The sequence below is a fragment of the Thermobia domestica genome, chromosome 8 (assembly GCF_964235325.1).
Source record: "Thermobia domestica chromosome 8, izTheDome1.hap1.1, whole genome shotgun sequence".
In the NCBI taxonomy this organism is placed as follows: Eukaryota; Metazoa; Arthropoda; class Insecta; order Zygentoma; family Lepismatidae; genus Thermobia; species Thermobia domestica.
In genome coordinates this window covers 192,847,969-192,873,315 of record NC_137461.1, presented here as the reverse complement: position 1 = coordinate 192,873,315, position 25,347 = coordinate 192,847,969, and the positions used below count along the sequence as shown (strand labels likewise).

General features: G+C 36.5%; 1 protein-coding gene across 1 annotated transcript in view; it reads left to right on the top strand.

Annotated features, from left to right (window-relative positions):
* P58IPK (dnaJ homolog subfamily C member P58IPK) overlaps nt 1–18,362 on the top strand; it is a 60,135-nt gene extending 41,773 nt beyond the window's left edge. The window contains exons 8-11 of the mRNA XM_081769358.1: nt 1,236–1,428; nt 2,082–2,250; nt 8,183–8,292; nt 16,764–18,362. Coding sequence (XP_081625484.1) covers nt 1,236–1,428; nt 2,082–2,250; nt 8,183–8,292; nt 16,764–16,897 — 606 coding nt within the window. The 3' untranslated portion in view covers nt 16,898–18,362. The remainder of the gene's footprint in view (nt 1–1,235; nt 1,429–2,081; nt 2,251–8,182; nt 8,293–16,763) is intronic.
* The last annotated feature ends 6,985 nt before the right edge of the window (nt 18,363–25,347 follow it).

The following is a 25,347-nucleotide window of genomic DNA, read 5'->3' as shown; positions in this document are numbered from 1 at the left end:
AGTTTGAGATACTTATGCATTTAGTTTGTTAGTATCTTACCGTAGTTACTTCTTACTATATATAGTAGTAAGGAAGTTTTTTTTTTTTAATTTTTTTAATATATGCTGCTATACTATGCAACACCGTGGTTTTGGGGGAAATTTATTGTATGGGTTGAATATTGTATTTCCAGAAAACTAGCCCTTAAAAACAAAATAATTAATATAACTTAATGTGCGAATCCGGTTAATAGTATGTCTCGTCTTTCATAACCTCAGGGTTGCATAAGGACGCAGTACACGAAAATTTAATTTTACGAACATCTTTCTATATTGCTTTCTAATCAAAACAATACATTAGATATGGAAGGAATTGAAATTTTGTTCAGGTTTATAATTGAGAGGATTCGAAGTCATGCTAAAATGAACTTTGTCATACAGATACAAGACGTTACTGACTGCACCATAGAGTTCCTACTGTCTGTTTCGTTCTGTCTTGGTATTCTTGTAATCTGTCACCTGGTGTCAATCTTTGACTTTTATCATCATCTTTATTATTTCTAATGACTGTCCTGTAGATGTCAATTATATGTTTGTTTACTGGAAACGTCGGATGGTCTAAGGTCTATGTTACTTCCTGTAATAGAGTGTAGGAACAGTTCATTTTTCGTGTGTGCAAATGTATGAGAATGTAGAAGGATGTAGGGCCATTTTTGTGAAAAACTGCGTAAGGCTGTCATTTTTTTGTGACTAGAAGTGATTTAGGTTTACAGCAGAAATTTTATAAACTACGTCGGAATCATTTGTAGCAGTATGAAGTAATTTTCTTAACCATTTTGCCCTCATAATAAGCAAAACTAGTCTGAGATTTTCACTCTCATCATCTGGCTAGAAAAAAGTACTTATTAAAACAGTTAATAATAACAATACCAAAACTGAATTCTTGGCGACCCTATGGTACCTATGCCACTTCCCTTTGGCAATGACCATGGTTTCTTTTCTCCATATTTCACCCCCGCCCCCAGTTTCGGAAATTGTGCGGGGACGAACGGTTGAAATATTACATCAGTTTTTCTAACTAACATTTTCCTCATTACTATCAATGAATGAGGGACCCTACCCAAGTATTCTTAAAGATATTTCATTCCTGAAAGATAATCTTACATTACACTAAGCACGCTTAAATTATGCAAATTGAGAAAGTTTAGTAAACACCCTTTAATTTTTTTTTTCCCCAATTAATTTTTGAATTGCAGGTCTTGAGTACAGAGCCAACAGTAGAAATGATAGTTTTACAAGCTAAAGACAAATTGTGTCACTGCTATCTCAAAGATGATAGACTTTCTGAGAGTCTTGAAAGTTGTAACGAAGCACTGGAAATTCAAGAGGAACCTCGAATTCTCTGTGATAGGGCGGAAGCATACATAGCGAATGAAATGTTTGACGATGGTAAGTTTATACTATATTCTCCAAAATACAATAAATTACTGTGCAACTTTCGAATAACATTTAACGTTTCGTTCAGAATCCATTGGATATTTAGATCTGATACCTGATGTTCATTAAATTTAGAGTTATGCCAGTTTTCTTTAATTCCAATACAAATCTTTCTTGTAGTAATGCTAGTATATGATTTTGTATCACTAATTACTTATCCATATTGTAGATTATGAACGACAAATGATCGCTATTGTAAAAATGTGGCGTTTTCGCTTTTGATTTTTAAAGTTTGATTAATCCTTAACGTATGTACTTATTGTCTGTTAACATTTTAACATTTCTTTTCATCCCTAATAATACTGTATGTCTTAGTAAAAATTCAGGGTTTTAATGTCGAACATCACACAAAAAGTTAGTGTGTGTTCAAGATATTTTAAGAGAAACCGAGAATTCTTGTTATTTTGTTAGAATGAATAAATGCAATATTTAAAATTCCATATTTAAAAAAAAAAAAAAAAAAAAAAAAAAATCATTCGAAGAGAGTATATTCGTATTTTGTGTTACTTGATTAATGAAATTCTTGCAAAATTGTAATACTGGTAGTTGCTAATAATGTATGTCTAATATAAACTGTATTGTGTATTTTCTACTTTGCTTTTCAGCGATTCAGGATTATAAAAGAGCACTTGACATTGACGGAGGATACCAAAGAGCTCGGGAAGGGTTGGAGCGCGCACAAAAGCTCCAGAAACAGGCAGAAAGGCGGGACTATTACAAGATATTAGGTGTTCGAAGAAATGCTGGCAAGCGGGAGATAATCAAAGCATACAGGTGAGTAGGGACTAAAAATTAGGAAACTAAAAACGTTGAAATAAACTAGGAACTGAACAAAGTAAATCCTGTGTAAAGTGAAAATAAAGTTAAAAATAAAGGTAGTGGTTCTATAACATAAAAATAGCAGGATTTTTTTTTTTTTTTTAATAATATTATCATCAGTAGTATCACATTCAGCTAAGATTGATGCCTCTATTTGTCATTGGCGATTGAATTAAAAATTTTTAAGTTTCCGAAATCGTTTGAAGCTTAAGATGTTCCCAGCATGTGACTGTAAGCAGTCCAAACTCTTTCACCCTAAAATTTCATAGATTGCAATTCAAGGGAAATAAGCATATTATGTGAAACAAGTGTTTAGCACGTGATGCGGTCGGGGTTTCTGAAGCCTTGTAGATCAGTGATTGTTCCAAGGACATATCACAAATGTTTCCATAGGTGTGGTATTCAATTTGTCGTCAGTTATCCCTATTGAACAGGAATAATGTCAAAGTGGAACATATCGAATACACGATCAGTTGCTTTATCTCTCAAAGCATTATAACAGGTCATAATTACATACTTATTAGGTAATGTAGGCTAATGAACACCACCGTATTCCAGAAAATACTTTTACGTTTCACCAGTGATCTATAGGAATAACGATTCTCTGAGGTGGTCGCCAAAACTATCTAAATCAATTACGATCGGTAAAGTAATACTGACAACGGAAACCTCTATATGTTTATTGTACGGCAAATAACACCGAAACAAAATCAGTTACATACGATAGTTCCATCCAGTATATCACCAGACTACACAACATATAAAACTAGGCACAGACCTTCGACTAACAAACATATTGTTCCTCAGCTAAATAATACAATCAGCGGCTATTTATATATCTTCAAAGTTGATATGTTAACATATTCCACCATTGTGTGATAACCGAGCTATTAATCAAACATTTCAATTCTCAACATCTCATTAGGCCGTTGAATTACTGCTTTTGCAGAGATCTTTAGGAATATCCCAAAATAAACTATAACCATAAACATGGTGGCGAGCGACCGGGAAAACCTGGGAAAATCAGGGAATTATGAAGTTTGGGAAAGTCAGGAAATTCAGCTGAGTCAGGAAAATTTAGTCTAAACTCTAATGTTTTTGCAATGTAAATTTCTTTTGCTGGAAAAAGAAAACCCTGAAAAGAGTCCTCACTCTGTGTATCGCTATCGTGTATTTAATAACGCTTTTACCAGGTAATCTACTTGATAGAACTAGAAATATGCTTATAATGCAAAGGGGGAGGGGGAGCTAGAAGATTTTTCGATTTCTATCGAACTATCCACCTGATAGATCCGGTGCTATCAAAGTCATTTCGAATTCCACCGAGGTCCATGCTAATGGGCGCTTCAGAAAACATCCTCCGTCACGTCGCGTAGCACCCTTCCGCTATTCTCACTCGATTATGCCGTTATTCTACGTATCCGAATTGCAACTGATATTCTTTTGTTTTTATTGCTGTTTCTGACAACAGGGGGCAGGTGTGTCGCGGTCCGCGCCTAAAAGAGGCCTCCATTTGTTAGGGTAATTTTTTATTGGACAGGTGCTACTTAAATAAACTTTACACGCTGGCTAGTGAACACCAATAATTGTAACAACTAATTCCACACTACTTCAAACCTTTAATATATCAATATATCTCTGGGTACATTAACATACACTATTGCAACCACAAAGTTTCAGAGATCAGTAAACTTCCACAACTTTATCTTGTTTTCGTTTTACCTATCCAGTTACTCTAATTGTCTCCTTTCTGCATACGTATCCTACATACATGAACTACAACTAACAATAACAATTATTCAATAAACCCAGCCACTTATGGCTCCAATCTAACATTTAAATAACCTCAGCCACTTATGGCTCATTTCCGACTTCAAAACAATTACACATTATTTATCTTCCGTAGTAACGCTTTTCTTTTGTTAGTCCAATTTACCAACACCTTGTCCGATATTTTTAAACGGTGTCCAAGCATACTTACTAAACCCTAACATCCTCCCGGGGATTACCGAAAGAAAGAGAAAACAAAAATTCAAGCCTTGTATAATTACAACAAAAGACGATCACTAAGTTAACGGCAACATTTTAAGCTTTTACCGAACTGAAACAGTTCCTGCTTTAGGTTCAAGATCCGTCTTCTTTCTCATTTACTTTGCATTGGCTGGTAGTTTGATCTTTATGTCCACCATCGGTTTCTCGATAACTTCTCGACCTTCTAGATCTGTTATTCAACTTCTGTTTCTGAACATTACGAACTTCTTTGTTTATCAAAAGCATGTACTTTCCCACATCTTTCTTCCCTTTGTGACTTTTTGTTGTACGACTTTACGGAGTCTAGACTCGAACTGTTCTCCTTGTTTACGTTCCTATGACTGACTGCTACACCTCCTGTCTTAATAAACCTCCCTTTACCATGGTACGCCACTGTATTTGGATTTGGTAAACCGTTTTCTGTTGCTTGGCTAGGCTCTTGATTGTCTTTAGTCGATTGGTAAAACATTGTCCCTATGCTCAAAATATGATCAGCCTCATCCACTCCTTTCGATTCTAAGACTCCAGTACTAACACCTGTTTCTTTATATTAGGCCTACTTGCATTGTGGTTACTTTCTACCAAGTCTTCTACTTTCGAACGTTTCTTTTCTACCTCCGCCGAAAGTAATACACATGCTGGTGCGAAGTGGTGCAAACCAGTACAGCGGAAACAACGCTTCCCATAAGCTGGACATTTTTCTCTTATATATGATTTCTTACATCTATTGCAGCTAATTGTACTTTCAGTTTTCTGACTTGGAGAGTGGAATGAAAACGAACGTAAAGATCCTTGCTCAATACTTCTTTGTGTAGTCAGGCCCCTTGTAGTATAGCTGTCCCGATCTTGCTTAGATTTTAACTGCTTAATTTCTACTTGTAATTGTCCAATTATTAGGTCCCGTTTTCTGAATTCGTTCAACATCCATATCTGAAGCTCTTTCTGACTTAGACCTTCCATCTGTTGCATCATCGCCTTATGTGTAGATTCTTTCCCGTAAGACTGCGCCATTTGTTAGGGTAATTTTTTATTGGACAGGTGCTACTTAAATAAACTTTACACGCTGGCTAGTGAACACCAATAATTGTGACAACTAATTCCACACTACTTCAAACCTTTAATATATCAATATATCTTTGGGTACATTAACATACACTATTGCAACCACAAAGTTTCAGAGATCAGTAAACTTCCACAACTTTATCTTGTTTTCGTTTTACCTATCCAGTTACTCTAATTGTCTCCTTTCTGCATACGTATCCTACATACATAAACTACAACTAACGATAACAATTATTCAATAAACCCAGCCACTTATAGCTCCAATCTAACATTTAAATAACCTCAGCCACTTATGGCTCATTTCCGACTTCAAAACAATTACACATTATTTATCTTCCGTAGTAACGCTTTTCTTTTGTTAGTCCAATTTACCAACACCTTGTCCGATATTTTTAAACAGTGTCCAAGCATACTTACTAAACCCTAACACCATTTTACATATTTGCTAAAATTATTACTTTTGAAGTACTTTCAAAACATTTTTAAAGGTACCGATAAAAATTCTCTCTCTATGGGCCAGTCCGACCACCACTTGTTATCTCTCCACATCCTGATATAATTACTTGATGCACCCACTGATCACGGTACTAGTGTGTAAAGTGAGAGTTACTGCCCCGAAATCTTTCTAACTTATTAGGCGGATAAAGTTATCCACACATTGTAGGACTGGCCCTATAAATAGCACATTCCTTAAGGATATTTGGAATCAAACCAGTAATTATAACTGTTAACTAGTCATCTTACTCCCACCGTTTACTAATTACATTCGTTTTACATTGCTTCTCATTTTAAATAAAAACAATAATGAATATATCAAACTGTTCCTGCTGAATTAGGTCACCCCAAACGTTGGATACCGACTGAGTAATGCTGGATCCAGCTGAACGGAGGACTAATTCGGAGGCGCCAATTGTGGCTGGTAGATCTTCTGTTAAATCGGACTATATCCGGTAGACTGTTCGGTAGAAATCGAAAAATTCCCTTTGCGAAATCTCCGTGATGAGCAATCGAATAACTTCGAACGTACCCTCTTGCTTGCTACGTGGCTTTCACGTGCAGCGGGACTGTTCCTTTGTTGTTCCGAGATGAGGTTGGTTAGTGTTCATTAGTTAAGTTTTCATCGAGTAGCATAATTCCTGTTCGCGTTTAGTGATAAAATTAACTTTCAGTGAGTGCAGTCATAAAACATTCGTGTGATAATGTCTAAACATACTGTATTTCAGTCTGATTGGTTAAATGATACTTTATTTCGTTGTTGGATTCAAAAAGTGCCCGATAACACCAAAGCTTACTGCAAAGTGTGTAAAACAACTTTTAATTTGAGCAACATGGGCCGTAGAGCTCTTACAAGTCAAAGAAAAAAATTTTGATGCTGTATGTAATTGAGCAGCGTTACATTGCTTTTTCGAACAAGGAAAGAAAGTTCAAGAAAATGAACAAACTGTGGAAACAGATCCCAAAAGTGTCAGTGTTAACAAGTGAAGCTTCAACAGTATCGGAATTTCAGAAGGAAGAAAGGAAGGAAGCTTCTTCAACAGCTAATCCTGGATAGAGTAAGATTACTCAAGGTACTTCTCCCCGTGGATTAGACTTATTTCTTCTTAACGATAGTGTGACTAAAGCAGAAATTTGGTGTGTCTGCATAGTGTAATGAGCCATTCTTCGTTACGTACAAGTGGTAGTGACGTGTCTATGTTTCCAGTTATGTTTCCGGACAGTGCAATTGCCGCCAAAATGCAACTGCAGAGAGATAAAATAGGATATGTAATAACGTATGGTATTGGACCTTTTTCAAACGTGAACTTTTGCAAAAAATTAACCAGTGATTTTATTGTTGTAGAATTTGACGAGTCATTAAATAAAGTCTCCCAGAAAGAATAGATGGACATACATGTGCGATATTGGGATAGCGTTGAAGAGAAAGTTAATACACGCTACCTAACTATCAGTGTTTTTACGCCGGTCCACCGCCCTTGACTTACTTTAAGGATTTAAAGAAGGCATAATGGAATTGAATGAAACTAAGATAATGCAAATATCAATGAACGGGCCGAATGTGAACCATAAATTTTTGAGAGATTTAAAAGAAGACCTCAAAAGTAAGTTAACAAGTGGAGAATCTGTCTTGGACATGGATGAGAAGTTGTGGATTACACACAGTGTAAGCATATGTAATGTAGCCCAGGTCTGTGCACATTTTGGGGATTAAGTGCATGAGATGTCCCCCGTTGTAAACTAAAATTATAAAAAAAGTTCTGTGTAGAAAGAAGAAATAAGGCTGGTGCTGTGTCGATAATACATATCATAAGGGCAGTTCCTAGTTATTTTAGCAGAAGTATATTGACACTACTCTGATACATGTTCCACCGATTTTGTTCAGTTCTTTTTTTTTTTTTTTTTCCTTTCTTTCTTCAATGTAATTTTGGACATTTTTAATTACGTTAGGTTGGACCATCTTAAGTTAGTTTTGATATGAAGAAAACGGGCTCTGAATAAACACTGACTGCTACGTTGGTTAGCCTGTAACCGCCACTTCGAAACTAGAGTTGGCCATGAAATCGCTAAGAAACTTGGATTTTATCCTATTCTACCTGTAAGTTTTATATTTGGTAGAACCATGTTTCAGAGTTAATCCAGTGTATCCATTCAAGGATAAGAGACATACATTACTTCCTGTTGGAAATAGGCGACCTAAACTAACCGAATTTATCCTGATCTAATTTGTTTGTGTGTATAACAGACATGCAGTGTAATTTGTTCCTGTGTATAACAGACATTTTTATTTTAATTTCAGAAAACTTGCACAAAAGTGGCACCCAGATAACTTCCAGGGAGACGAAAAGAAAAAGGCCGAAAAGAAGTTTATAGATATTGCAGCTGCGAAAGAAGTTCTTACCGACCCTGGTGAGCGACCTACTTTCGTTATTTTATATATATAAAAAATATATCTATGTGAGCATATGGTTAGAACAAAGGAATCCCGAAACAGGAATAAATAAATAATAATAAATCTTACTGGAAGATAGTAGAAACATGTCGCATTTCTCATATGATAAAGCAATGTAGCGAAATAGCTTATAGTGTACGTGTTAACTGTGTGATTATGTTTTTACAGTTTTCTGCTAAAATATTCATTATAAAATATATAATTTAGTGATCTATTGTGCAGTGTCCAGAAAGAGAATATTACTAGTGATCAACTTACGGTATAAATGACCATTGATGCTCTAAAAGAACAAGCACAGCTGAATGGCTAAAGACTTTAAGACCAACCTGGTGTACATTTTATAGAATTAAGTCGTGACCTAACATATCTAAACTCTTTTATTAAACTTCCTTCCAAAAATCTCCAAATATTTTCTTTCAATGTATAACATCTGTTCCATCAAAATGGAGCCGCGTGGCCCAGTGTTAGAGCATTCACTTCTGGTATATGGGGTCCCTAGTTCGATTCCAGCTCGTGCTAAAAAATGAAAATGAAATGAAATCTTTGAGTTTTACGTCCCACGGTTATGCCGGTTAGGCTAAAGGAGACGGTGATGATGAGTAATGAATGAAATGGTGGAATGAAGAAAGTGGAAGGAAACGGGAGAACCCCGAGAAAACCCACGCACACGGTGTTTGTCCAGCTCGTGCTAAGTAGGCGTTGTGGTGGACAAATAACATGTGTGTGAGTTTTTTCGGAATTCTTCTGTTTCCTCTTATTTCGTTCATTCCACCATTTCATTTGTTTTTCATCTCCTGTAGCCTAACGAGGGGCGTAAAACTAGTAGAAGTTAATCTCATATTGAAAGTTCGCTTATATACGTAAGGTGCTAAAATAATAATAATAATAATAATAATAATAATAAAATAGTCTGCCACAATAACTTCCGTAAAAATCTAATTTTGCGCAATACGCTATTTCAATCCTAATTACTTAGGGTTGAAACCATCAAGGGTAAGCGGGTAAAAACGGATAAATTAAGGTTCAACTTCGAAGTATGGTAAATAATTTTCCAATAACTTCCGTAAAGTTATTTGATCTTGTTGAACTTGATGCAATATAGCGTACATTTTCTTTGAGGCTTCTCGGTCACCTCTATTGCTTGGAGTTATTATTCAAGAATGAGAGAAAGTAGTTTTTTTTTTTTTCTAAAAGTTCTCCGATTTCTAAAATACTAGCATTTTCTATTTGTCGAACTTGAAATTAGTCGGAGTTAAGAGATGAATTCATTCAATCTTTAAAGACAAGTTTTAAAATAATTACCAGTGTGCTTTCGAATGGGGCCTATTACTTGTAATTAGTGAAGGACATGAGGGTGAATTTACTTTTAATTTGAAGAACTTGTTCAAGATAACTCGTTTAAAAGAAATCATAAAGCACTGCTATCGAGAGCGGGACGCTCATCGAAGCAAGAAAATTAAAACGTTTACTTTATTAGTTTTTCAAACCAATTTTAGTGAAAAGGACACTAGTTGGCAACAGTGAAACCAGTCTTATCAGTTTCGACTTAAAGACGCCAAAATTAAGTTTGTCTTGATATGTGTGCGCGTAGAACAATAACTCTTTGTTCGAAAAGTTGCTGAGAGACTTTCTACTTCAGTTCCCATGAGAACGAAAATTAGCAAGTCACTCCAGTTGCCTAAGTGACATCTAAACTAATTACTGATTGGACAATTTTTAGTCATCAACCAATAGTGGACAATGTTATATTGGATGAGTGATTACTAATCACGTGACCCACGGTGACCAAAAGAGGCGCAAATCAGTCGGTCGACGAACATTGAAACCCCCATCACGGGAGGGAAGTCGGGCAACGACTATGAATCGTGTGTGTGAAGTCACCCACTCCGACAAAGAACTCGAAGAAGTAGTTATCTGCCAATAGGCCTAATACATGAAAGTTTAAAGGCCATACGTTCTTAATTGTGAATTTGTATAGTTAATCGCGATCAACGTCCGAACACAGTTTTAATTACTCAGTTGTCTGGAAAAAGTTTTTGAGTGCCGATTGACCGGACTCAGTACACGATCATCTTAAGCAGCGTTTACAGGATTCTTCGAAGGACTCGTTACCGAAGCAGTGGAAGAGGATAAGCCGTGCCATAGGTTGCAACACGGAAGAAAATTGTAAGTAGTCACAAAATTGCATTTGTAATATCAGAGGAAGAATCCAGTGTTAGGATCGCCAGAGGAATATCGTTTGAAAAGTCATAGTGAAAGAATAATATAATATGTTCAATTAGCACGCCAGCTAGTAAAGTGCCATTATAGAAGAAAGAAAAAAAAAGTAACAGCGCGCAATTGCTTACGCACAACTCATTCTTAACGAGCCACTTACATATAAATAAATGTGCACAACCTATTACTAATGTAAAAGAGAAAAAGAAGAATAGTTAGTTGAAATTCTCAAAAGTTAACATCTGATATTCTTATTTTAACGGCCGTATATTGTGTAAATGTTGTAAACATTATTATTTTCTTACGTAGTGTTCTCACATATTTCGAAGGTTATTAAGTTATGATAATCAAAGTGTAATACTAAATGTAGTAACAATCTTAAAGTGAAAATATGAGTAGTTAAATGTAATTACTATTTGAGTAATAATTTCGTTTTGTAAATTCTATTCCTTCATTAACGCAAGGTTGTGGGTTACGGGATGTGCTTCGCATCCAACGTCGAAGTACTGAGCTATCCCTCGCAATAAGTGTAAATAGTAGAAAAGAGAAAAAGAGTAATTAAGCCAATTTTGATACTTTGATAGCTCGTATGTAACCGACCACCTCGCCTATCAATTTGTTATTTAAATTTTCCCAAGTTTAAATAACAATTGACAAAGCATGATATGTGTCCTATTGGAGGAGATGATTGGGACTGCATTTTTCGATACCTATCAGCTGTGAGTGCAAGGGTAGAGAGGCGTGACTTCCAACATTAGCAATAACAGCACAGTATGTTGTTTCTTAATTTAGAAGCCTAACAAGGAACATCACCCAATTGTCCGGCTCCGATTTCAATGATTTTTTTCTAGCTGATAGAGGACATATATGTATTATTTGTGATGACAGAAATTTTTGCCATGGTGCATGTTTTCTATTTTTTCATAATTTTTAAGAGTTGTGATGTGGTTATTAGAGATTACTGCAGAAGTCCCTTACTAACCTTTGTAAACGGAGCGTTAATGAAAGAACAACCATGTAGATACATATAAGGCCTAGGGGGAAGTTCTATGGTAGGTATGACCTTGGCGGCAGCCATCGTGAAATCCGCCATTTTGAATTAAGGTCAAGTTTTTAAAATGGGAAAAGGGTAATATGATACATAATTTGGGGCTAGAATTTAATCAGGAAGACAATGGTGAAGCTAGTTTTGAGATACACCCATTTGGGCAAAAGCTACAGGCATTTAATTGTTCACTTACTACGCGCGAAAATCCCTTACCTCCGCGTCTAACCCGCGTATTAATGACTAATAAGTGGATAAAAGCTTCGGTAATACATGTTATGCCTAGAGGGAAATGATACGGTAAGGGTATCTTTGATGGCATCCATCTTGAAATCCGCCATTTTAAATTAAAGTGAAGTTTGAAAAATGAAAACAATGGAAAAGTTTGAAAAATGGCAACAATTGCAAAGTGGCAGTTGGAATCTTAAAACATGCGGTGAAAATTAGGAGTGTTGCCAATTTGAAAGATCGAATAATGGACGTTTCGTGCACATTAGAAGCAGTCCTAAATTCATACTGGTTGACTACAGAACAAAAAATAAGCATACCATTGGATTTTTGGGAAAATGTACTATTAAAATGAGGTGTCACATGCTATGGTTTTCATTTTTCAAACTTCACTTTAATTCAAAATGGCGGATTTCAAGATGGATGCCGTCAAGGATACCCTTACCGTATCACTTCCCTCTAGGCATAACATGTATTACCGAAGCTTTTATCCACTTATTATCATTAATACGCGGGGGTCAGTCCATTTCAAATCATCCAGCTAAAATATCAAATGAAACCCATAGTCTCAGAATGGCATGAAGATTTTTCTGTTTACTCTACTTGCCATCCTTATTGATCACACTAAATTTTAATTTGATATCTTATATACTTTTTTAGTTATAATTTTTTTTAGTTTGGTAAAATATACGTTTTTGTTGTTGCCGAGGGTTAAAGAGATTACGACATTGATATACTAAAAAGATCCTAACTTTGTTAATTCTCATCATATCACAATGACTTTTTCACTGAAATGATCACAATAAGATACAGAATAAGGTAAAAATACATTCAGTTACTTGTACTTGAATTGTTGTAGTACATATTACCTCAAACCTGGATATTACGATTTTTTAAAAGAAAAAACATAAAATTTTAAAATACAGTAAAAACTTAAAGGCACTACATAAACCAAAGTATTTTATATGTATTTATAAGCCTAAAGGCATGAGCTAATGTGTTCTGAAAGAAAAACTGTGGGTTTTTAACTGCAAATATTTTTAAACCATTTATCTTTAGAGTACGGCCAGATATTTCAAGAAAATCGTAGACCTTCACGTTGGCAGCCCTAGCGTTGTCCCTAATTGTCACAGGGACATGAACCATATCTCGTTACAAAGCTTATGGAACACAGATTCCAACAAGGCAACTTCTGTGCCCCTTGTTTGCAACCCACAGAAGAAGAAGAAAAATTGCTTTTTTCAAAAAAAAAATATTTTGTCGGACTGGCAACACTGTTCATTGTCATACGCGGGAAAAAAAATTCTCGCATACACATCAGACATTGGGTGGAATCATATAAAAAATAAAGGGCCTAGGTGCAATAGCTTGCGAGATAAAAATTCGAAACCTCGTATATACTATGGTCAACCTGTATATATTTTACGAAGGAACTGTGGTCTACCCTTAGGTTGGCAACCCTGGCGACTTCCCTAATTGTCACAGAGACGCGAATGATACCTCGTTGCAAAGCTTACGGAACACTGGTTCCAATGAGGTAACTTTTGTGCCCCCCCCCCCCCCCCGGTCCCCAACCCACAAAAGAAGATGAAAATCATCTTTGACTTTTGTGGGACTTTGGCAACACTGTTCTTTGTCATAAAAGAAAAATCACTTTCTCCTACGGATTCGGGATGGGAAGGCACAGTCTAGGTTCATTAGGAGCCGAGCAACAGAGGTTTGAAGTACTGGCGCTAAGAGAAAGGGATGAGCCAGGCATCTTCTAAGGGTTAAACTAGTGCACATTTTACTTTCTGAAAAACTCATTGAATGATTTACATGTAAGGCGTAATGAAATTATGACATTTTAATCAAGCTGAAGATGTTATATTATTTAAGCTGCAGTAAATTTATCAATGTTCTAGAACTAATACAACTGCGCATAAGCTTTTACAGTAAAGTTTAAAATCAAATAACCAAAATATAATTTTATTATTTTTACTCATAAGCGCTTTCGATAACTGTCTTAGTTTTTAATAAATTAAAAATATATTTAATGTATTTAGAAAGTAAGATTGTTTCACAAAGTATTTCACAAATCAAAACAGTTCGTTGGAATCTTATATCAGTTTAGGTAGCAATTTCGTTCGGTATCTTGAGGAGTGCGAATCCTACAGCCCTCAGGTTCATGAAAAAGAGTTGAGTTGAGTTGATTTCAGTTTAGCGTCCCTTTCAGCAGCGAGGCTGTATGAGACGTGGACCTACTGATTAACGTGGAATCCGAACCACATGAGTTCATGAAAAAGACTTTGGATTAAAAGCTACATGTTTTTTTTTTTTTTTTTTTTTTTTTTTTTTGCCACCAGCCATGGGAAGTCTCCTTGAAAGTATAAGTGGCACTGTCAAGCGCATCGTGACAAAAGCAAGTCTCCAACGTAGTCCTGGTAATACTATTGATAATTCCGATTTTTTATTATTATTTTTGCAAGGAAAATATAGAAAATATAAAGTTCACAATGATTAGAAAAGAAACCTTGATAGAGGCACGAAAAAACTTAGAAGGGCGTTTTACTCAAGCCAGGGCAGTACCTGGAACACGTAGTTTTCATCACTTTGAGTCCAAATCTGAAGACTCCATTGCAACAAAACGAGTAAGTTTAGATGACAACTTTTGCATAATATTCAACTTTTCTGGAGAAAATCATTCGGTGAAAATGCCTGTTGTGGGTGTGCACAATTACATTGCATGCCTTTGACCGGTGGTATTTTGGATTAGTTTTGTCAAAACATGAAGATGAAGGAGACGTTAAAATTAAATTTATGCATCCCCATGGGCCTGCTCCATCTTTTCACTGGCCCCCAAACGAAGATGTTTGCTGGATTCCTATGAGTAACATAATTTCATGTGTAACCCCCACCCTCCCAGTCACAAAAGCATCCGGAAGAATGTATTATTTTTCCGAAAAGGAAATAGGTTCAATCAATCTTCAGTGCAACAAGATGTTGAAACAAATGCAAGCCCAGAAATAAAATGTTGCTAGTGTTTTATTTAAACATTTTTTGTAATTCCACTTCAGGACCTCTATGGTGCAAATAGTAAATGAATCACTTCAGGACTTTAAGATGATTTGGTAAATTCTTTTTTCGTTCACTGATTATATTCAATCTGTTGTATGTGATGAATATGTATAATTCATTAAACTCATAGTGAATAGCTATTTTCTTCTTCTTTTGTGGGTTGGGAACCAGAGGGGGGCACAAAAGTTACCTCATTGGAACCAGTGTTCCGTAAGCTTTGCGACGAGGTATCATTCGCGTCTCTGTGACAATTAGGGAAGTCGCCAGGGTTGCCAACCTGAGGGTAGACCACAGTTCCTTCGTAAAATATATACAGGTTGACCATAGTATATACGAGGTTTCGAATTTTTATCTCGCAAGCTATTGCACCTAGGCCCTTTATTTTTTATATGATTCCACCCAATGTCTGATGTGTATGCGAGAATTTTTTTTCCTGCGTATGACAATGAACAGTGTTGCCAGTCCGACAAAATATTTTTTTTTTTTAAAGCAATTTTTCTTCTTCTGTGGGTTGGAAACAAGGGGCACAGAAGTTCCCTTGTTGGAATCTGTGTTCCATAAGCTTTGTAGCGAGATATGGTTCATGTCCCTGTGACAATTAGGGACAACGCTAGGGCTGCCAACGTGAAGGTCTACGATTTTCTTGAAATACCTGGCCGTACTCTAAAGATAAATGGTTTAAAAATATTTGCAGTTAAAAACCCACAGTTTTTCTTTCAGAACACATTAGCTCATGCCTTTAGGCTTATAAATACATATAAAATACTTTGGTTTATGTAGTGCCTTTAAGTTTTTACTGTATTTTAAAATTTTATGTTTTTTCTTAAAAAAATCGTAATATCCAGGTTTGAGGTAATATGTACTACAACAATTCAAGTACAAGTAACTGAATGTATTTTTACCTTATTCTGTATCTTATTGTGATCATTTCAGTGAAAAAATCATTGTGATATGATGAGAATTAACAAAGTTAGGATCTTTTTAGTATATCAATGTCGTAATCTCTTTAACCCTCGGCAACAACAAAAACGTATATTTTACCAAACTAAAAAAAAAAATTATAACTAAAAAAGTATATAAGATATCAAATTAAAATTTGGTGTGATCAATAAGGATGGCAAGTAGAGTAAACAAAAAAAATCCTCATGCCATTCTGAGACTATGGGTTTCATGACCTGGATGAATTGACATGGACTGACCCGCGGGTTAGAAGCGGAGGTAAGGGATTTTCGCGCGTAGTAAGTGAACAATTAAATGCCTGTAACTTTTCCCCATATGGGTGTATCTCAAAACTAGCTTCACCATTGTCTTCCTGATTAAATTCTAGCCCCAAATTATGTATCATATTACCCTTTTCCCATTTTAAAAACTTGACCTTAATTCAAAATGGCGGATTTCAAGATGGCTGCCGTCAAGGTCATACCTACCATAGAACTTCCCCCTAGGCCTTATATGTATCTACATGGTTGTTCTTTCATTAACGCTCCGTTTACAAAGGTTAGTAAGGGACTTCTGCAGTAATCTCTAAAAACCACATCACAACTCTTAAAAATTATTTAAAAAAAAATAGAAAACATGCACCATGGCAAACATTTCTGTCATCACAAATAATACATATATGTCCTCTATCAGCTAGAAAAATTTCATTGAAATCGGAGCCGGACAATTGGCTGATGTCCCTTGTAAGAATTACTACTAATGGTGGAGATTGAAATTGGCGAAGATTAGCGATGAAAGCTTCCAATTTGCTCGCTTCTCTTTACTATTAGTTACGACGTTGCGTAATTACGTTGTGTATATCGATGTATTTTATGGATTTTTATTTATTTATTTATTTTTTTTATTTTTTATTTTATTTTATTTATTTTTTTTTTTTTGCAGAAAAAAGGGAGAAATTTGATAATGGTGAAGATCCTCTTGATCCGGAATCAGAAGCAGGGCAAGGTTTTAATCCTTTTCAACATTTTCATCACTTTCAGGGAAGCCCATTTCAATTTAAGTTTCATTTCAATTAGTAATATGGAACGAAAGTGCGTGTATTGTATGCATTTTGTGGTGTTAATTTATTTAACAATGTGGTGATATGGACATTATATTGTGTAGCTTGATTGCAAGAGCTTGACAATCGTGTATTACATACTTAATTGACAGTGGTAAACTTATGTCGATTTATTTTTACATCAAGAGAGAAAACCAGTTTAACATAAACTTTGAGACTTCTTTTTTCCTAATATGGAAACATTTATTGGAGTCAACTGTATCTACTGAACTCTTTGACTTGTCACTATAAATAAGTGCAATTGCGGCTGTCTGGTTTATTTTCTAAGTTAATTTTTATTTCCTACTATTGCACATGTACTTCGAAATGTAAAAATAACCGAGGTAAGTTCAGTTCTGCCATCCATTCATACTCCATGAAACCCGTAAAAATAGTGCTGTGCAATTCAGTTAATATAATAAATCTGAATTACTTCTGCATTTCATTGCAAGTTATACTTGTATTTTTTTAACATTAATAACTTACATAGGATACAAAATACGTTACGTTTCAAATGATGATAGTGAACTGTAATAGAAACGGTCATAACGTACGAAGTCAGAGAGCTCATTGGGTAGAATTGACTTTGTTGGGAAGTATACTTGTGTGCGAAAAGCATACTTATTTTGTGTAAGGAAATCCCTAAAGAAAGTCAACAAGAGAGCATTAGCTTATATTAAAGAAAAGTTAATTCCAGTGCCGCAGTGTATGTAACATCTTGTGCCATAGGTTAAAATCACACGTTCTGGGAAAGTATTTTCTACTCTGCTTCCAGAAGGTGCATCAGAATTTTGATTTTTAAATACTTGTAAGCAGGCATGAAAAGACCATATGTAATTCGAATTTGCGGGTACTTATTTGTAATGAGTGGATGAAAGGGACATCCTGAAAAATCAGTACATATTATAAATCTGTGATCTGCATCATATTTTCATGATGCATTCTGAACTGTGTGTTAGCATAAAAAATTAGTCAACATAATTAATTATTAATTTGTAAATAATATTGTTAAATTAAAAAAAAAATACGAAAACATGTTTATTGTCTTTAAGTTCTTTAGTTTTTTTTTTTTAAAGAACTTCACAGATTGTAACCCATGACGGCTGTTCATGATAGTAGCAAGCGCTGATCTACCAATCATCTATCAGGCTAACACCTGAGAAAAAAATCATTCGTTCTTGCTTCGGTACGATATTTGAATGTAACCGACGTGGTTGAGGATGGACGTCTGGGTTCAGCCTTGTCAGTATTCCACTAACCAATCAACACCTGTTACAACTTCAGGAAATACGAAAATATTGTGGAGAAGCTATAAATGAATATTCTGTGAATATTCTCTCCAATATAAACAATAGCTTTTCACTGCAATTCTCGTACATATATGATACATAGATATGGCATGGGTCTTGACACATTCATAGAAATAAAATCTTTTATGTGTATATCATTTTCTTTCTCTCTTTTTTTTCTTTCTTTCTTAGATTAAATACTTTATAATGATCACACAAACAATAATGGCTCTTACGTCATGGATCTCACATTATTAATTTTTATAAAGAACTTCACTACTGATATTATTTTTCTTGCAAAAATTCCTCAATAAAAATATATATTCATTCAACGTGCACTTCGATAACATGTTGCGAAAAAAGGAGAAGGGGTGAGGTACATGTAAGATATTCTCCTCCTCGAAATATCTTGAACTGCAAGCGATCTTTAAAACTTTACTTTATACGTAATAAGAGGGTCACACTATATATTTTGAGCTTCAAGGAAACTACAAGGCGTGTGATGTAAATAGGTTTATCTTTGTTCAAAGTAATCCCCACCTACATCAATGCACTTTTGTAATCAAAGCTTCCACAGCTGAAAGGCTTCAAGCTAGTCACCTTTGGGAATACTCGCAAAAAGGTGATGAATTGCATCATCGATCTCCTCCTACGTCGTGAAACGTCGACCACGTAAATGTTTTTAGATTAAAGAACAACCAGAAACCACACACAGCCAAATCAGGCGAGTAGGGCAGATGTGGAATAACTTTCACCTTATTTTCACGTAAAAAGTTAACTGTTTGTTGTGCCGTGTTGGACGACGGATTGTCGTGATACAACATTAACCTGCGAATCCTTACCGACTCAAGCACTGCAGGTAAATATTTTGTAGTGTACCAGGTGGCTGTAACTGTACGTTGCTCTTCAAGCTTAATTTCTTTAACTAAGCCTGTACTCGAAAGAAAACTGCGCAAATCACTTTCTTGACAGACCTTTGCTTATTCGTCATTGTTGTGGTTGGGTCATCTTCGTGAATCCATACACGGCTGTCCTGGTGGGTAGGAACATCGAAAAATTGAATGTGTTTCATCACTTGTTACCAGTTTAGACAGAATACGGTAGCCGCCATTATTTAACGTTTCCCGCGCGATTCTTACTCGCTCTGAGTTTTGGAAATCGTTCAACGTATGGGGCACCCAACGACTAACAATTTATTTCATATGGGAATAATCATATAAAATTGAATTGACTGTTGCGGATCCAACACCAAGGGTTGCCTCAATCATTTGATAGATGCATCTTGGATATTCTTCGATCATACATCGCACTCGCTGAATGTTGTCAAAAGTCACCGGGCCTACCAACACGTGCCTCATCACCAAGCGATATCCGTCCTCTTTTAAATTCACTATACCACCGAAACACAGTTGCCAGTGATGGAATTCCATCACCAAATGCGCGTTGCAACCGTTCAATACTTTGTTGTTAACTTAAACCGACTTTGCAACCGTAGAAGATCATCGCGCGCAACAGAGTAGTCGCGAACATTCAGAGTAGTTGTTCTCTGGACAACTCCATTTTTCGCTAAGAACTCGTCTATAACACATGCACTCTGTGACAATAGCGACTCTACTGATGTCAGGCCTTTACTCCTGAAGGATGGTGGTTTTTAAAAATACAATGTTACAAGTTCTCACTCCTCTAGTTTCGTGGCATCTTAAAATATATATAGCGTGCCCCACGTATAAGCACTGTATTATATATTTGTGGCCACTTTCACAAGTATAATTATTAATTCAATAAATTTCTTAGATCATATTGACTTCTCAAGGTATTACATTATGCGTATCAGAGTTTCAAGATTTTAGATGTTGACTTCATGCTGCCATATAAATCTACCTATGTATATCCGAAACTCGCAGCCTGAGTGATGCATGTTTTGCTGCGAGAAAAGTCGAAACACATACACTGACTATTCCTTTGTAAGAGAATTCGACTTTGATCATAAAAATAATCTGGAAAGTTTTATAAGTGGTTCCTTTGAGAAAGCAAATGAATAACGTTGTCTGATGATATGCAAAATACGCATTGACACATTAAAAAGTAGTTGGAAGTCCTGCTTTGATCTGGAGGCAACGGTCTGAGGATGCACTTGTTGAGTAGGGAAAAAATACAACAAAGTGGTACCGAGCTGGGGGCTGACTATCCAGGCCACTAAAAACTGAATAATCCATTGTTTACTGGTTAGTTTCTGGGAAACGATTTTCATTTCTTGAAACAAAAAGAAAGCACAATTTTGAGAATAACATAAAATACAAAATAGTTCATTTTTGCAACCTATAGAGGATATCCGAGAAGGGTTGGAAGGTACAAGTTTCCACATGTAAATTTGGGGAAGAGGAAGAAAAGCAGGACGAATATCAAGTACGGATTTGTAGCCTACCGTGCCGATCCTTTAACCACTACGGTGAAGTCCATAACACATTCTTACTTCTGAATGCAGTGTTGAGCTATTCAGTTCACAGGGATTATACTACAACTATTGTTATGCTTCGACAACCCATATCCATCTGTAACGTTATTGGAACAATGAAAAGATAGTATAGAAATATAATTTATTTACCCACCTTGTGGACGGCAAACAGCTTCCGTGCCGATCGTCAATTGGGACAATTGAAGCGGCCACCAGGCAGCAGCACGGATGACCAGTGCAGTCTTCACGCATCCCAGCAAGAACTCTTCCTCATTCTCGCGGTTCCAGTACTACGAAACAGCGAGTTCCAGCAATTGGTGCCAGGATAGAGTAGCAGATGAAAACAGGGACCACATTGACTCGAAGTGAATCCAAGGATAGCCAAGGCAGGGGAAATCAAAGAAGATGGCCTACCAGCAAAGATCTTGGATATACTTATTGTGTAACATTTCTTTTATTATTTAACCTGTAATCGGAGCTCTCCGCTCAAATTTTTCTTTTGTAATCTTAATTCCAATAGTTTCTGTTCATATAAACTTTCTCTCATCCAAATATTTGTTTCCTTTGCTCTAAATGAGTCTTGCGATTGTGTTTGACAATGCCTATTGGCGCAATTACCTATGCTACTACTGAAGCAAGTGCACCCTCGTATTCATTAAAATACGACGGTCACAACCTGTTATCACTAAAATCAGATCAAGCGATAATTAGTATACAATAATAATGTTTGTGAATACCTGAAATTAGTTCAAATACTAAATAAAGCTTCAAACATTATTACATGATACACTTAGAACGGAACATTACAGAAATTCAACATTGGCTCGAATTACTTCAGCTTCAAACAATAAAATATTATAGCAGGACTCCCCTAATCCAATACATTTATTAAAATAAACCCAATGTAATTTTACGACTTCTTAATCAATGAATCTTGTAAACTGTAAAATTCTGATAATCCTTTTAAAGCCAAGCTGCTTCTCCTTTCATACGAAATTACATCACTTACACGAATTAATCCAGAGTCTCTACATTAATGATTCGAATGCCTACGGTGCTGGGTGTTCATTATTATTGAAACTCACGATGCTGGATATGACATTACCAAGAAACGATCTACAACACATTGTCCTAGTAGAAATGCTTTGTAGTCTGATGTGAAGATGAAGTCTGGGACGTTGGCCAGTAGGCACTCCTGTATTGACTGTGTCTTGTGTGCGGGAGCAGAACCCTGTTGGAAGGTCTACTGTGGTTTGGTACACGATAGCCGATACCTTCATCGTTGTCCACAAAAATGGAGCTGTTATTCTGTTGATGTTCACACCCTACCATACCATAATATGCCGGCTGATGGGACCTTTAAACCCTAGAAACACGTTCATCAGCTTGCAATGATGATTATGCGTACACACGATCATTTTGAGCATTAAAGAACTGCTCAACTGTAAACAGCTTCTCGTCAGAAAAAGAGATTGTTCTGTGATCATTTCCTGTGTAGCACTTGAGGAGACCTTTGGCTTTCACCACTCTCCGCTGGCGTAAACGCATCAGTCAGAAAGTGAACTGTACGTTGTAGGCTCTGAGTCCCACGTCCTGATTGAGCATTTGTGACATGGTTGGTCTCGAAATGGACATCACTGATTTAAGTCCTGACGTTATTTCGCCGAATCTTTGCAGCAATTGCTTTAACTGCCAGTGGTGTCCTCACTGTGGTTTGCCACTAAGCTACCAGTCATTGACATTCCCATTTCGTTGTAACGTTGGACGGTGCGGTAGACAAATCGTTCACTGATTTGCAAGGGTTTCAGAGTGGCGAACATCCGTGGTGTTGTCATGCCCACCTTGTGTAGCATATGTCTGCAACACAATTCTCGTAGTCACCCCACTCCATCGTTATAAGTTGCCACTGCCACGCGTCTCATCGTGAAATGAGCAGCTCAGGGACCCACTTCGTTCACGATACTCAGGTAGCAGCACTCACTCATACCCAGCATGGTCAAACAACGGTGAAAATCTCTGACAGTATTTATGAAATAACTAGGTACTTCCTACAGTTATATGGTGTGGACGCCAAATAAGTGATGATCCATATGGACAAGGCTTCAAGTCAAACCGTCAGAATATCTCGTTTTTATCAGAAAATGAAATGGGAGTTAGTAAAAAATTAAATCTTTGTTTTACATCCCACGCTTATATCGTGTAAACTAAAGGAGACGCTCATAATAAGAAATGAATGAAATGGTGGAATGAACAAAGTGGGAGGAAACCTACGCATATGGTGTTTGTCCACCACAAAGCCCACTTGACGCGAGGTGGGATCGAGCCAGGGACTCCACGCAGCAGAAGTGAACGATCTACCACAGTCACTACGGTCCCTACTGGAATAAGGAATTCGTGTTCTTTCAAAAGGCATTTTGTGAAGCGCTGATGCAATACAATAGGCTTCTGTGGATTTGGCCTGTTGAAAAGACGTCTCCAACATCAGCGTCCGCGCACCTACTATGTCTGCTATCTATCGAAAGCTTGCAGAAAGAAGGGCACCAAAATTTCTTGTACATGCTTTGCTGCAATGGAAAATCCGATATCGGGTGATAGTCCAACCACCATTGGTGGTAGCGGTAAAGTTTTTCGCAAGATGAGTACCCTTCAAAATCGGCGATATAAACCGAACCAGCTTTTATAATCTGTTCTCAGCTAAACCACTTTGTTGTTAACTAACACTTAATAGCTATTTACTAAACAAGTTGTGCTATAACTGCATTATTTTTCGGTGTATTGTTGCTTTGGAGAGCTAGTTCACCTTCCTTTGTTCACAGTTTTAAAGAACTAGCGACTGTGATAAAGATTCCGTAGGAGTTTGTTTTCGTTTAGACTTAGTCTTCAGATCTAAGAATATCCTCTCTTGTATACGAGCAAATATTTTTGTTAAGCGTTCTGAATTTTCTGAGTGAGGTAGTGGTGTTAGTAGAAAGTTGTCAATGATGAATCTTGGTCCAATTCCTTACAGTATTTGAAATGGTAAAATCCCGTATCACCCATTTAAAAATACTGTTAAAGTATTGTAAGAATCTCGAACCTCTAAAGCATCATCGAACTACATTTTACTCATAATTTTTCTGTTTAGTACACAAATGTAAATTCATCTTCATAATTTAATAGGTCAAATAAGCAAAACGAGTAATAAATATTTTATATATTATATATATTAACTTCACTGATTTAATTAACGAGTTTAAAACATATTTCCGTAGGTTTATTTGTGATCCGTTGACTAATAGTACAAGATGGTCCAAAAGTGTGGAAACACCCAAATAAAAGGCAGGATTTTAAGAGAATTGCAGAAGTAACACTGTAACGACGTTAAGGCTTTGTTTGTTTGTTTTCTTGGTATTATTTCAGGTTAAGATAGTATGACTGTAACGCAAGCAGAACGCATTCAGATAATTTTGATGTTACGAGAGCGAAGCATAAGGGTCGTTGCTGATGATTTTAACAACCGTCACCTGATAGGGCACTATTAGCCATACAACAGTAAGCAAGTTATCAAGAAATTCAGGGAAGCAGGATCCGTGGCCAACAAACCAAAATCTGGCAGGTCATGCTCGGTGACTGACAAAACGTCAATAGCAATGTTGGCAGCATTTACCAAGAGTCCAAATCAAAGCATTCGTCGTCTGTCCCAGGAAAGTGGTGTTACTCGCACATCCATTGTGTGTGTTTTGTCCCTGTATATGGCACTCCTACAAGCTACAAGTACATCAGTACCTGTTAGAGGGTGATTCTGATCGGTGTTTGGAATTCGCGGAATGGGCAACAGAGCAAATATATGCCCAATTCCCCGTTTCGCCTACGACGTCTATGAGGCCAACTTTTACGTTTCTGGTGAGGTGAACAAATAGAATATTTGCTCACCAATCCTCATTAATGTGAATCATCTGTTGGCATTCCGGAAAAAGTGATGTGGTTGGTGTGTGGGGGACCCGTGTTGTGGGCCCTTCGTTTACGAAGGTATCTTAACAATCGAGTATCGTCGAATGTTGGAAGAAGTGTCATCTCTCGTATCTGAAGATGGGACATTTTCTGTCTTCTACCAACAACATGATGGTACCCCTCCGCATTATGGAGACTGTTCGTGGATATTTGGATGTGTAGTTTCCCAACTCGTGCTTCGGTAGGCGTAGTGCTGTGCAGTGGCCGCCACGTTTCCCTGTATTTTTTTGTCTTTGGGGACATCTGAAGTCCATTACGTACTCAGTAAAAATTGGAGATATTGACTACCTAAAGTAACGCATAAAAACGCGTGTGCAGCGTCGGTTTACGCGTGTTCAACGCAGCAAGGTTTCAGCATACCTTGATTGAAAACAACATAAAAGCACTTTGGACAAGGTTTTGAATAAATAAGAAAAAAGAACGACTCTAACAATTTAACGAAATGGACAACACATTGAACACATCCTTTAATTAGAGAGAAATATGTGCTATATGAGTGACGTGGAAACCAAAAAACAGTCATAACTTTATGATAAAGTAAAACAAACAAACACACTGAATTGATGAGAACAAAACATCACAACACGTGGTTGCCATTTAAGAAAATGAAAGTGAAATCAAAATGGCAGTCATCGACATCACATGCCCTGAAAGTTTTCCCTCACCTGTATTACTAATCTACAGTGTTACTTT